General features: G+C 43.1%; 1 protein-coding gene across 4 annotated transcripts in view; it reads right to left on the reverse strand.

The window, feature by feature from the left end:
* Nucleotides 1-14130, reverse strand: part of plxdc2b (plexin domain containing 2b) — a 169961-nt gene that overhangs the window by 49238 nt on the left and 106593 nt on the right. For all 4 annotated transcript variants that reach the window (XM_024393051.2, XM_024393052.2, XM_024393053.2 and 1 more), the window contains exons 3-4: nt 12905-13051; nt 10949-11018 (exon numbers count right to left, since the gene is read on the reverse strand). In XM_024393051.2, coding sequence (XP_024248819.1) covers nt 10949-11018; nt 12905-13051 — 217 coding nt within the window. The remainder of the gene's footprint in view (nt 1-10948; nt 11019-12904; nt 13052-14130) is intronic.

Below are 14130 nucleotides of genomic sequence, written 5' to 3' on the forward strand. Positions count from 1 at the left end.
AAGAAACACAGAGCAGATAGTACTCATTATAAACGACAGTCGCCACCACGCAACAAGTCAGCATGTAAACGACTGAGGGCCTACTATTATATTCCACTCGTTCAAGGTCTCTTTCGCTCTCACATATCAAGGTCAGACAGGTGCTGCCCCCTTTCGGGCCAGGTGCAGTCCAATAAACCACCGAACTTCAGCAAGTCAAGATGCATGTCTGTTCATCTTACCACATGTTTACAAAAATGGTCCATCATATCCCCGCTGACCCCCCAGCCACTGGCCTCCTAACCCCCCACCTGCATCAGCTGCTTGGCCCTGCTGATTAATTAGCTAATTATATTACATACAATAAAACCTGAAGGGCTTCAAAGAGGAAATGCTGATTTAGCGGAGTAAATTCCTCTCATCATATAATGGAGTTTCTCAGTCATGTTCCCTGGCGAAGCTTCCCTCTCTGCCTGACAGTCTCAAACCGGACACGCAGGCACGCACGCACAGACACGCGCACGCACGCACGCACGCACGCACGCACACACACACACACACACACACACACACAGTCAGTGACAATAAGGACTTTGTTAAGGGCTTCCACTCTGTTCAGTCGCAAGGTGGTGTTTGTATGACAGGTTAGTCACAGAGGACTGTTTCTTCTTCAGCCATTAGAGACAGTTAGAAGGCTGGCGAAAAGGTACGCCTGCTGCTTTCTCACTCAGCTTTTCCACAGTGTGTGTGTGTGTGTGTGTGTGTGTGTGTGTGTGTGTGTGTGTTTACTCGCATCGTCTAAATACAGCTCCATCAGAGAGGACATCAATCGAAAAAAGTTGTCCTTTGTTGCTCAGTTGGTAGAACATGGTGGGTTTGATTCCTGTGACCACCCATACCCTAAACGCATGCACACATGGCTGTAAGTTGCTTCGGATGAACGCATCTGGCTGAAACTTTTGTTCAGCAAAAAAGCGGGAAAAAAAAAAAAATTGGAGGGGGGGCCTAAACTGTGTTCTTCAAAAGGTCACTCATAGCTGCAGCCATTTCACTGCCAGTTCGTGTCACCATATGTCTTCACCAACAGCAGACGGGCTGTAAAGAAAACAACACATTACGACAGAGGCCAAGAACACGGCCCCTCCCAGTGAGAAATCAACCCTGTCCTTAAGGGCCGCACAGTCAAGCGCAGCCCCCATCCAGATGTGTGTGTGTGTTTGTACGCGTGTGTGCCCCCACCCAGTGCAGTCAGCAGAGCACAGAGCTGTGGAGATACAGGAGAATGGGAGGATAGAAGGAGGAGGGGGAGTTGAGTGACTACAGTAAGGTATTGACAACAGACTGCATAATTAGCTAAATGAGTCCAGGCAACTGAGAACTTTGTTCAGCCAATGGGTTTTAGTGTTTTAGCAATTGAGAAAAACTGTAACAAGAGATAAGAGGGTGGAGGTTTGGGGCTACTCTCTCTCTCTCTCTCTCTCTCTCTCTCTCTCTCTCTCACCTCTTTACTGGCATGGGAAACGCTCTCATTGCTTACAAAATAATAAAGACATTTCAAATGTCTCTCTCTCTCGCTCTCTCTCTCTCTCTCTCCTCTCTCTACCTCTCTCTCTACCTCTCTCTCTCTCTCTCTCTCTCTCTCTCTCTCTCTCTCGCTCTCTCTCGCTCTCTCTCTCTCTCTCTACCTCTCTCTACCTCTCTCTCTCCTCTCTCTCTACCTCTCTCTCTCTCTCTCTCTCTCTCTCTACCTCTCTCTCCTCTCTCTACCTCCTCTCTCTCTCTACCTCTCTCTCTCTCTACCTCTCTCTCTCCTCTCTCTCTCTCTCTCTACCTCTCTACCTCTCTCTCTCTCTCTCTACCTCTCTACCTCTCTACCTCTCTCTCTCTCTCTCTACCTCTCTCTCTCTACCTCTCTCTCTCAACACACTGTGGAGTATGAGGAGAGAGGCTTTTCCTAAAAATCTATTGCAAACACAAAAACATTAAACCGACAGCCTGGGGAAAATATGACAGTCTCGCAATACACTTAAGAGCAGACACCCAGAGAGAGAGAGCCATTCAATAAAGCAGGCAGTCAAATTCATTATGGCCATAACTTTAAGGACGGTTGGGGAACTGGACAGTAGGAGTGGGAGTAGAGGAGTAAGAACAGCAGGGAATGAGAGAAAGAGAAAAAGGGGTGAGTGTGTGGGGGATGGAGCTGGTGAGCAAGAGAGGGAGAGAGAGAGAGAAACAGAGACGTAGACGGATAGTGAGAGGGATAAGAGATTTTGTTCCATTTCTAGTTCCACCTCTGTTTACGTGTTCTGGTATCAGGGAGTACTGTTCTGTATATAGAGGAAAAACAAGAATGGGCATTACCAGAACGTCTTGACCAAGCACTCTACTTTATTAAACATTCTGTCCAAACAACCCAATTGTTTTTCCATACTGAGCCTTTGTTAAGTTCTGGAGAGACTTCATAAGAGCAGCCAGCATAGGAGGAAGACACGCATGCGCACACGCACACACACACACACACACACACACACACACACACACACACACACACACACACACACACACACACACACACACACACACACACACACACACACACACACACACACACACACACACACACACACACACACACACACACACACACACACACACACACACACACACACACACACACACACTCTTTCTATCTCTCCGTATTCGCCTTGAGCGTGTCTGCTGCGTGTCTGCTGCGTGTCTGGCCGTTACCTTATCTCACAAACAGCGGCCGAGAAAAACATCTCTTCAATTAAGGGAGAGGCTGCCCTCATTTTGTCTGTGTAATCATAATGACTGAGGCTTATCAGACACTAGAGGCACACACATAGAGAAAGCCTTTGTTAGCACAGGAAGAGAGGAGAAACAACTGGACAAACTGCTGTCTCCATACTGAGGGACCACCTTGTGTCTCTCGGCTTCCTCCCCGTGTCTGTCTCCTTCTCTCTCTACTTCATCTGTTTGCCTGTTAGTGTGCAAGTGCCTGTGTGTGGCTAGAAGATATAGGTTGCGTGTGTGTGTGTGTGTGTGTGTGTGTGTTTATTGGCTGCCTTGTTATTCCACTGCATTCCACACATAGAAAAAATGGTTCTAAAATGGTTCTTTGCAGAGGGATAGGTTTCTACCCGTTTTCATCTGAAGAACACTTTTTGGAAGACAAAAGTTATTTGAAAGGAAAATGGTTCTAAAATGGTTCTTTGCAGAGGGATAGGTTTCTACCCGTTTTCATCTGAAGAACACTTTTTGGAAGACAAAAGTTATTTGTAAGGAAAATGGTTCTACCTAGAACCTTGAACATCCTAAGAACCGTATTAGGAAGTAGGGTTCCTCGAAGATTCTTTGGAAGGCAGGACGGGTTCTACATAGAACCCTTCTGAATCTAAATACATTTTTTAATTGTAATTTTTTATTTATCTGAAACAGTGCCTGAGCATTAGTGTTTACCTCAGAGTTTAAGTAATCAAAGTCAAGTTTCAAAAGATTGGCGTGGGAATGTTTTAAACTTTACCGATATGGGAACATTTGTACAAGTACAGTATCTGGTATTCCCTTAATCATTTCAAATAACAGTACTAACACAGTTCAAATCAAATCAAATGTATTTATATAGTCCTTCGTACATCAGCTGATATCTCAAAGTGCTGTACAGAAACCCAGCCTAAAACCCCCAAACAGCAAGCAATGCAGGTGTAGAAGCACGGTGGCTAGGAAAAAATCCCTAGAAAGGCCAAAACCTAGGAATAAACCTAGAGAGGAACCAGGCTATGAGGGGTGGCCAGTCCTCTTCTGGCTGATATAAGTTGATATCTTTGCCATGATTTCTGTCTTGATTTTAATTTTTAGTGTTGATTCAGGAGTTATATTAACTTAAACACTCAGTGGTGTACAAGAACCCCAGTGTTGTCTGTTGGTATTAATAACCAGAGTCAAGTGTGATTGTTTTACTCTACACAGAGTCAAAATGACACAATCAAAACCACACCCATCATTGTCATATTTCCCAGAATACTCTATTGTAGGTTGATTTTCACAATTGCATCTATTAATATCTGTGTTTTTGCATGTACATTGATTGATTAATTAATCGTATGCTACTCAAATATAAATAACATAAATGTTTCTAACATAATACAATCTGTTACTTGGATTTATTGCACCTGTTACTGCAATGGTTGTTCCACTTTAGATGATTAAAGGCAGTCTCATTAATGAATCTTCCCCACCTTGGCAGTCGTTCTCAACGCACGTTCCAGGTGATTAAAAGTTCAAATCGTTGAATATCCTCACACTGGCTGGATTCCAATATGGATTACACATCACTTTGCAAGCCAAGCATAATGCGACTTGCAGGCCTGATGTGGAATGCAAACCAGGAGTTTCCTAACAACACTGACCTAGGGTATAACTAAGCTCTCAAAGAAAGGCCTTAATCATACACACCTACTCCTTCAAAGGTTTGTCTTTGTTTGGGCTGTTTTCTACATTGTAGAATAGTAGTGAAGATAAAGAAAAACCCTTGAATGAGTAGGTGTTCTAAAACTTTAGAACGGTAGTGTATGTAATGTATTGTCAGAGTTTCATTTGAAAGGCTAATAAGGTTGGTGGAAGCGTTCATAGAGGCTCATAGAGTTCATAGAGGCATAGAGGCTTCCAGGAAGAACCTTTCAAAGGTAAAAGGGTTCTCAGTAGAACCCTTCGTAGAGGGTTTAAAGGAAGAACCTTTGGATTGTTTTTACACTGCTGCTACTCGCTGTTTATTATCTATGCATAGTCACTTTACAAATACCGGTACCCCCTGTATGCAGCCTTGTTATTGTTATGTCATTTTTTTGTCTTACTTTTAGATTTTTTTTCTTTTTTTTCTTTAGTTTATTAAGTAAATATTTTCTTAACTATTTCTTGAACTACATTGTTGGTCAAGGGCTTGTAAGTAAGCATTTCACGGTAAGGTCTACTATATGTCACATTCTGACCATAGTTCTTGTCTGTTTTCCTTGTTTTAGTGTTGGTCAGGACGTGAGCTGGGTGGGCATTCTATGTTATGTGTCTGGTTTGTCTATTTCTATGTTTGGCCTGATATGGTTCTCAATCAGAGGCAGGTGTTAGTCATTGTCTCTGATTGGGAACCATATTTAGGTAGCCTGTTTTGTGTTGGGATTTGTGGGTGGTTATTTCTGTGTCTGTGTTTGTTTCACAAACACAGGACTGTTTTCACATTTATTGTTTTGTATGTTTGTAGTGTTTTCTCAGTATTCGTCTTTATTAAAGATGTTTAACCCTAACCACGCTGCGTTTTGGTCCGCCTCTCCTTCCCAGGAAGAAAGCCGTTACACTATACCTGTTGTATTCGGCGCATGTGACAAATAGAATTTGATTTGATTTAGATGATAAAAGGGTTATTGGTAGAACCGTTACAGAGGGTTCTATGGGGAACCACCAACTGAAGAACCCTACCTCTTGTTCCAGGAGTGCACACACGTCAGCCCGGTGGTTATCCTCCCTTAAAACAAAGTATGTGTCCCAAATGGCAAACTATTCCCTTTATAGTGCATTACTTTTGACCAGGGCCCATCACTAAAAAGGGAATATGATGCTATTTGGGATGTAACCAAAGCCTACAACCATAGCGTGCCTGGAGAAATACTGAGCCGCTGAACCCAATGCATGTGTGTATGGTGGAATCTGGAGCTGAGGGTGACGTGTGTGTGTCTGTTTCAGGGTTTTGACAGGGGGCCAGTTCTGGGCCAGTAAAGACATCACACTGCTGGGTTTCTACCCTGACTGTCTATGACAGCTGGGGTTACAGAGGGATCAGATCACAGATCCCCACCCCCACCCATTGTGTCCCAAATGGCACTCTATTATATAGTGCGCTACTTCTGTCCAGGTAGGGAATAGGGTGCCGCTTGGGACCGATAAGACCTGTCTCTAGCGCTACAACCTCCTACCCTCTAGACACTTCTCTACATTTGGCTCCAGCAGCACTAACAACACTTCACGTCACAACAACACTTCTTGTGTGACTTCTGTTATTAGGTGATCCATTTCTAAGTGTTGAAGCAACACCATGTCAGGACACCACTTCGTTTGATCATGTGCTATGTGATTTGTCTGTAAACGTGCCTGACCTCTGTGTTGACCCCTATCCTCAGTGTGGCTGAGACACGTCTCAACTCAACTCTACACACTGAGTGTGCAAAGCATTCAGAACGCCTTCCTAATTTCCCCACAGAAAAGCACTCAACTCGTCGGGGCATGGACTCTACGAGGTGTCGAAAGCATTCCACAGGGATGCTGGCTCATGTGTACTCCAATGCTTCACCACAGTTAGGTCTAGTTAGCTGGCTGTCCTTTGGGTGATGGATCATTCTTGATACACACAGGAAACCCTGCAGTCCCTGCCCCAAACTGTTGTGCCCGGGCACCTACTACCATACCCCATTCAAAGGCCCTTAAATATCTTGTCTTGCCCATTCATCCTCTGAATGGCACACATACACAATCCATGTCTCAATTGTCTCAAAGGCTTCACAAGGACTCTTTAACCCGTCTCCTCCCCTTCATCTACACTGACTGAAAGTGGATTTAACAAGTGACATCAATAAGGGATCATAGCTTTCACCTGGATGGTCTGTCATGGAATGAGCAGGTGTTCATAATGTTTTGTACACTCAGTTGATGTGCGGTGTCCATAATAGGACTACTGCTCAGACTGTGGCTGTCCTAATATGGACAGCTTAGTACTGTTCCTGTCCCATCCCCTTCCTGGCTGCATGCAGGGCCATATGTGTCCAGCCTTAGACCCACACCATCCCACACTGTCTCTCGAGCTCACAGGAGGGTAACACAATTCCAATGGAGGAACGGAAGGTTGGAGCAGGGTAGAGCTGGAGGGGTGGAACGGACAGCTAAATGGATACATGAGTTGGGAGGGGGAGGAGAGGAAGGATGGAGGGAGGGAGGAAAAGAGGATGATAGAGGGATGAAGGGAGGGGTAAGACACTGAAATGGAGGTGTGTGAACAGGGATTTACAGAGGCAGAGTCCTGGAGCCTGCGGTGAGCTGATAGCCGTTCCTACTCCCCTCTTCTCCATCACTCCGTGTCTCTCTGGAGAAATGCAGGGACTCTTTATCTACTGTGGGGTGGCTGCTAGCTGCTAACAGCATTTTCCAGCATCCCAAATGGCAACCTATTCCCTATATGGTGCACTACTTTTGACCAGAAACCTATGGGCTCTGGTCAAAAGTAGTGCACTATGTTGGGAACAGGGTTCCATTTGGGACACACCACTATTCATCTCTCATGACTGCAACACTGTTCTGGAAGCTCCATGCTTTACAGGATAGCTCTGAGGTAGTGGGATATACTATAGCTAGGGAGGAACATTCACCTTGTCCAGTAATAGTCTTTAAGAAATCAGGAAAAATATATATTCGCATGATGATAATGGTGATTGTGATTTATTTTCTTCCATTATGATTACAGTCTAATGTCAGCATACATTGCTGGAATAGTTGGGTACGGTTTAAGCATGACTCCTTGATGTGATAATAGCCACTGAAGACGTTGTGGTTTCATCCTCAGTCTCGGTGGAAAATACTCCTCCTCCCTTCCCCTTCTTTCTTCTCCTCCTCCTCCCTTCCCCTCCTTTCTTCTCCTCCTCCTTCCTTCACCTCCCCTTCCTCCTTCCTTCACCTCCCTAGTGCTGTTGGAACATTTACTAACACACTTGCCTCTTTTGTAACGTGTCTGACTTGCTCTGGTCCATTACACAAACAAACACACCCCACACCCACAGATACAGAAAGCAGGAAGCGTTGTCATAATTGTATTATTTTCTTCTTAATATTCATACTGTCATATCACTCCTATTTCACATGTATATCCATGGGTTATTATATTACTCCTATTTCACATGTATATCCATGGGTTATTATATTACTCCTATTTCACATGTATATCCATGGGTTATTATATTACTCCTATTTCACATGTATATCCATGGGTTATTATATCACTCCTATTTCACATGTATATCAAAGGATTATTATTTCACTCCTATTTCACATGTATATCAATGGATTATTATTTCACTCCTATTTCACATGTACTCTATATCCATGGGTTATTATATCACTCCTATTTCACATTTACTGTATATCCATGGGTTATTATATCACTCCTATTTCACATGTATATCAATGGATTATTATTTCACTCCTATTTCACATGTACTGTATATCCATGGGTTATTATATCACTCCTATTTCACATGTATATCAATGGATTATTATTTCACTCCTATTTCACATGTACTGTATATCCATGGGTTATTATATCACTCCTATTTCACGTGTACTGTATATCCATGGGTTATTATATCACTCCTATTTCACATTTACTGTATATCCATGGGTTATTATATCACTCCTATTTCACATGTATATCAATGGATTATTATTTCACTCCTATTTCACATGTACTGTATATCCATGGGTTATTATATCACTCCTATTTCACATGTATATCAATGGATTATTATTTCACTCCTATTTCACATGTACTGTATATCCATGGGTTATTATATCACTCCTATTTCACGTGTACTGTATATCCATGGGTTATTATATCACTCCTGTTTCACATGTACTGTATATCCATGGGTTATTATATCACTCCTATTTCACATGTACTGTATATCCATGGGTTATTATATCACTCCTATTTCACATGTACTCTATATCCATGGGTTATTATATCACTCCTATTTCACATGTATATCAATGGATTATTATATCACTCCTATTTCACATGTACTCTATATCCATGGGTTATTATATCACTCCTATTTCACATGTACTGTATATCCATGGGTTATTATATCACTCCTATTTCACATGTACTCTATATCCATGGGTTATTATATCACTCCTATTTCACATGTATATCAATGGATTATTATTCCAGCACTTGGCAGTGCAGGTCCTTTTCCAAATCCATATTCTGGTCTTGTTCTCTCTCCAACACAATCAGCATCCCAAATGGCACCCTATTCCCTATACAGTGCACTCCGTTTGACCAGAGCCCTGGTCAAAAGTAGTGCACTATGTAGGGAATAGGGAGCCACTTGGGACGTATTCCAGGACCGGGTGGTATTGCTGAGTGTTGGGTACTGTGAGTGGTGGTGGTTTTCTCCAGGTCTAGCAGACTGGCCACTGGTGCTGAGTGTTCTAAGTGGTTTTGTACCATTCTAACTGGCTGCCTGGAAGACTTGTGCTGAGGGCTGTTAGTGGTTTTGTACTGCGGTCTGTGCCAGATGAGAGTTTTCAAAGCTCAATTTGTTTGGCTGGCCTGGCAGTCGACAGACTGTGACGAGGTGAGATAAATAACCTTCTGTTTGACCCTTTACACTTCTCAGCATTCAGATATCAATCACACACACACACACACACACACACACACACACACACACACACACACACACACACACACACACACACACACACACACACACGCACGCACACACACACACACACACACACACACAAAACAAACAAACAGAATCAAAAACACAAGCACACACACGCGAAAGAGAACATGTAGACACATGCATGCACCCACGCACACACACACACACTAAATGCTTCTGTACACCAGCAATGATTTCTCTAACCTCATTACAAACTCTTCTAAACCCTGGAGCAATAAAGCAATGGCTGTATAATTAAGCAATGAGGCCAGGGGGGGGTGCGGTATATGGCCAATATAACACAGCTAAGGGCTGTTCTTAAGCAAACGGCAATGTGGAGTGGATACAGACCTTAGCCGTGGTATATTGGTTATATACCACAAACCCCGAGGTGCCTTATTGCTATTATAAACTGGTTACCAAGGTCTGATATACCACGGCTTTCAAGCAATCATCATTCAGGGCTCGAGCCACCCAGTTTATAATATGCCATGTAGAATTGCAATGATAATTCAGACTGCTACCAAATAAAAGTCAAGCACATGTATATCAATGGGTTATTATATCACTCCTTCATACTCATCGCCAAACCCACTGGCTACAGGTTATCTACAAGTCTCTGCTAGGTAAAGCCCTGCCTTGTCTCAGCTCATTGGTCACCATAGCAGCACCCACTCGTAGCACGCACTCCAGCAGGTATATCTCACTGGTCACCTCCAAAGCCAATTCTTCCTTAAGGTCGACTTTCCTTCCAGTTCTCTGCTGCCAATGACTGGAACGAACTACAAACATCTCTGAAGCTGGAGACTCATATCTCCCTGACTAGCTTTAAGCAGCAGCTGTCAGAGCAGCTCACAGATCACTGCACCTGTAAATAGCCCATCTATCTACCTACCTACCTCATCCCCATACTGTATTTATTTATTTATCTTGCTCCTTTCCACCCCAGTATCTCTACTTGCACATTCATCTTCTGCACATCTACCATTCCAGCGTGTAATTGCTATATTATATTTACTTTGCCACCATGGCCTATTTATTGCCTATTAATCCCTTATTGCCTTTTACTCCCTTATTGCCTATTACTCCCTTATTGCCTATTACTCCCTTATTGCCTATTACACCCTTATTGCCTATTACACCCTTATCTTACCTCATTTGCGCTCACTGGATATATTCTTTTTTCTACTGTATTATTGACTATGTTTTGTTTATTCCATGTGTAACTCTGTGTTGTTGTATGTGTCAAATTGCTACGCTTTATCTTGGCCAGGTCGCAGTTGCAAATGAGAACTTGTTCTCAACTAGCCTACCTGGTTAAATAAAGGTGAAATAACATTTAAAATAACTAAATAAACATGCACGCACGCATGCACTGACACACACCATTTCACTTTTGCTAGCATTCATTCGATCTCCCTCAATCACGACAACATTAACTCAGGAAGAGGTTGTTCACTTACCACCAGTTGCCACGGTGAGATCACGCAGAAAATGTCCATAAAAGGGGAAATCGAAGGATAGATTGACTCTCTGCACGAAGGGGGGAAAAACACAAGACCCGGGTCAGAAAGAGAGCTCCAAAAAGACACGTAAAGATAAGACTGAAAAAGACATTAGGATAAAACTTCAGTCTCAGACAGAGAAAGAACATTCTTCTGCTCAACCTTTCTCAGTTCTTAGGGTAGCTGACTATTCATTTTACCACAAGCCACGTTATGATTTGTTTTTAAGCAAATATACATCTCACAGGATAAAATACAATGCTGTGGTTATGAAAACAAAACATTTCTGTGTTCATACATTTAAATTTTTTTTTTTTTTTTACACACCCTTCCTAGAGCTTGAACATAAAAGAACATGCATTTTTCAATGAGCTCACAGAGTGAAACGCAATGTGCACACTCATTTATGTGCAAAACAAGATTCGTACCAAAATGTCCCTGACCAATTACTGAAAAATTAGTTAGATAACAAGTTAAAAAAACTTCATGAGCTGACGACAGTATATTTATATTATATTAATATATTTCTATTGATTCACTACTTTTGTCCAGGGCCCATAGGACTGTATATAGGGAATAGGGTGGATAACTCCATGGTAAACATGGCAACATAATCCAGGATTAGGCCAGGGGGACTAATGCTGCGGCCAACCACAGTCAATTACCATGACTAAACACAGTCGTTCAACAGCTTAGCTCCTACGCTTTATTTTGATGAATTTGCTTGTTTTACGATTCCATTGGCTGATTATATTCTGTGGGTATTCCAACACACTGGGGCTGGCACAACGCGGTGCCAGAAATCAACACTGCTAACAGTGAGACTTCCTTCTCCTCAATCTAAGACGCGTTGTCGAACACGGAAGTCACATTTCTGGCCCACTAGTCTCCTTATGGTAATCTCTGGGGGTGGTGTCCCAAACGGCATCCTATCCTATATAGTGCGCTACTCTGGTCAAAAAGCACTACATAGGAAATAGTGTGCAAAGAGATGCATCCTCTGCGTATCCCCTGCTCAGCGAAGGTCCTTGTCAGTTTGGCTGAATGGGGTTTGGTACAGCTGGCTGGGCTGGCTGGCACTACTATCCCCAGGTCAAATGGCTTGTGTCTGGTGTGATGTCGCGGTCAGTGTGGTGTGTTTCTCTCCCTCTCTTCTTCTCTCCTGCTTCAATGACCATTCACTTTGGGTATTCATGTCCAGCATCCAACATATTGATTCTCTGGACACAGTCTAAGCGTACGTCGCAAATGACACCCTTTTCCCTATGTAGTGCATTACTTTTGACCAGGGCCCAGAGGTCAAAAGTAGTGCACTATGTAGGGAATAGGGTGCCATTTGGGACATACACTGAGAAAACTTCCCAATACCACTTGCTCGGTTCATTCACTATGGAAGAATAAGGAAAGCTGCACTCTCCATAACCCTCTCCAATTAAAAGGGAAGCCTTGCCCCAGTTTGTATGGCTTAATCCATCATCCAGTGACTGAAGGGGAGAATACACAATGCACCACTCCATTTTGTGTCTTTACTCATTGTGGACGGGACATTGTTTCATTGTTTACCCCCATCCTCCCTCCTTTCCTCCTCCCTCCTTCATGCCACCCTGTTCTCGGTCTCCTGACTGTACAAGGACCTGATACAAAGCCCAAAGCAGAGGTAGTGAATTTTTCCCTAGTTGCAGATCTAGGATCAGCTTCCCCTCCCCCAATCCTAACCTTAACCATTAGTTGGCTCAAGATCACTGACCCATTGTCTACAGAAACTTCACCCTACTGCTGCAGTGTGCAGCTCCCGCTGCAGAGTCTGTCCAGTTGAAAGTCATTATGAGTCTATTTCATATCAAATCATCCCAAGTCATTCCAGGTATCTCCATTTTTCCACATAATCAGAATCTGAGAGGAAGGTTGTCTTACCGCAGCTTGCCTGTGAGTGTTGGACAAAATGCCATGGATCTTCACCTTCTCCTTGTCCATCTGGTCAACGTTTACCCACAAGTCCTTGCTCATGGGGTCCGTGGGGCCGTAGGTCTTTGATGTGTAGTAGTTGTGATCTGTGTCCTCCTATTGGACACGAAACAAAAACACTGGTTAGTTCCACTTTATTTGGAGTGTCCCGTTACAGACAGCCTATAGATGTTCCTATATTGGAACAAAACAGAAGCATTGATTCAATAAGTGACCATTTGTCGATATTAATATACTAAGACAAGAGCTGTGGTTCGTAGCTTGAGATTTACGAAAGGCCATCAAAACGTTGTTAGGCAGGGAGTGAAAGTATTGAATGAGAGTGGATGTAACCCTGTGCTCCGAATGATTTACTAAAATAGAGCCTCTGCTCCTTCATGTACATTGAGTCAGCTTTACGTGGGACGTTTTCTAGCCAGACACAAACATCTCTCTGTCTCTCAAGATAAATAATCCCTTGGCTTCAAAATGAACTGCAAAAGCATGGAAGACTAGTCTGAAATGATAACAGTTACAGTTAAATATATGACTACCATTCATAGTAATTGAGTTAAACCTGTAGAACTGTTTTGATATCCATTGTATAATATACTTGTAAAAATGTTGATGACAGGTGTTATGAAAACAGTGTACGTGTGTGTTGACATATGATTTGAGTACACACACAAAGACAACAAGTGTAGACCTCACCGTGAAATGCTTACTTACAAGCCCTTAACCAACAGTGCAGTTCAAGAAGAGTTTATGTACCAAATAAATTAAAGTAAAAAATAAATGTTCAGCAGTTTTATTGGATTTGGTGTTAAGGAGCTGTTAAGGAGCCTTTTGGTCCTAGACTTGGAGCGCCGGTACCACTTGCCGTGTGGTAGCATAGAAAGCGTTGGCGTATCCAAGATGGTGTGGCAGTAGGACGTCTGTTTGTCTTGTCTCATGTGTATATATTTTTCTTCATATATATGTAATGGATGTGAAACGGCTAGCTTAGTTAACGGTGGTGCGCGCTAAATAACGTTTCAATCGGTGACGTCACTTGCTCTGAGACCTTGAAGTAGTAGTTCCCCTTGCTCTGCAAGGGCCGCGGCTTTTGTGGAGTGATGGGTAACGATGCTTCGAGGGTGACTGTTGATGTGTGCAGAGGGTCCCTGGTTTGTGCCCGGGTATGGGCGAGGGGACGG

Source organism: Oncorhynchus tshawytscha, linkage group LG29 (genome assembly GCF_018296145.1).
Source record: "Oncorhynchus tshawytscha isolate Ot180627B linkage group LG29, Otsh_v2.0, whole genome shotgun sequence".
Classification (NCBI taxonomy): Eukaryota; Metazoa; Chordata; class Actinopteri; order Salmoniformes; family Salmonidae; genus Oncorhynchus; species Oncorhynchus tshawytscha.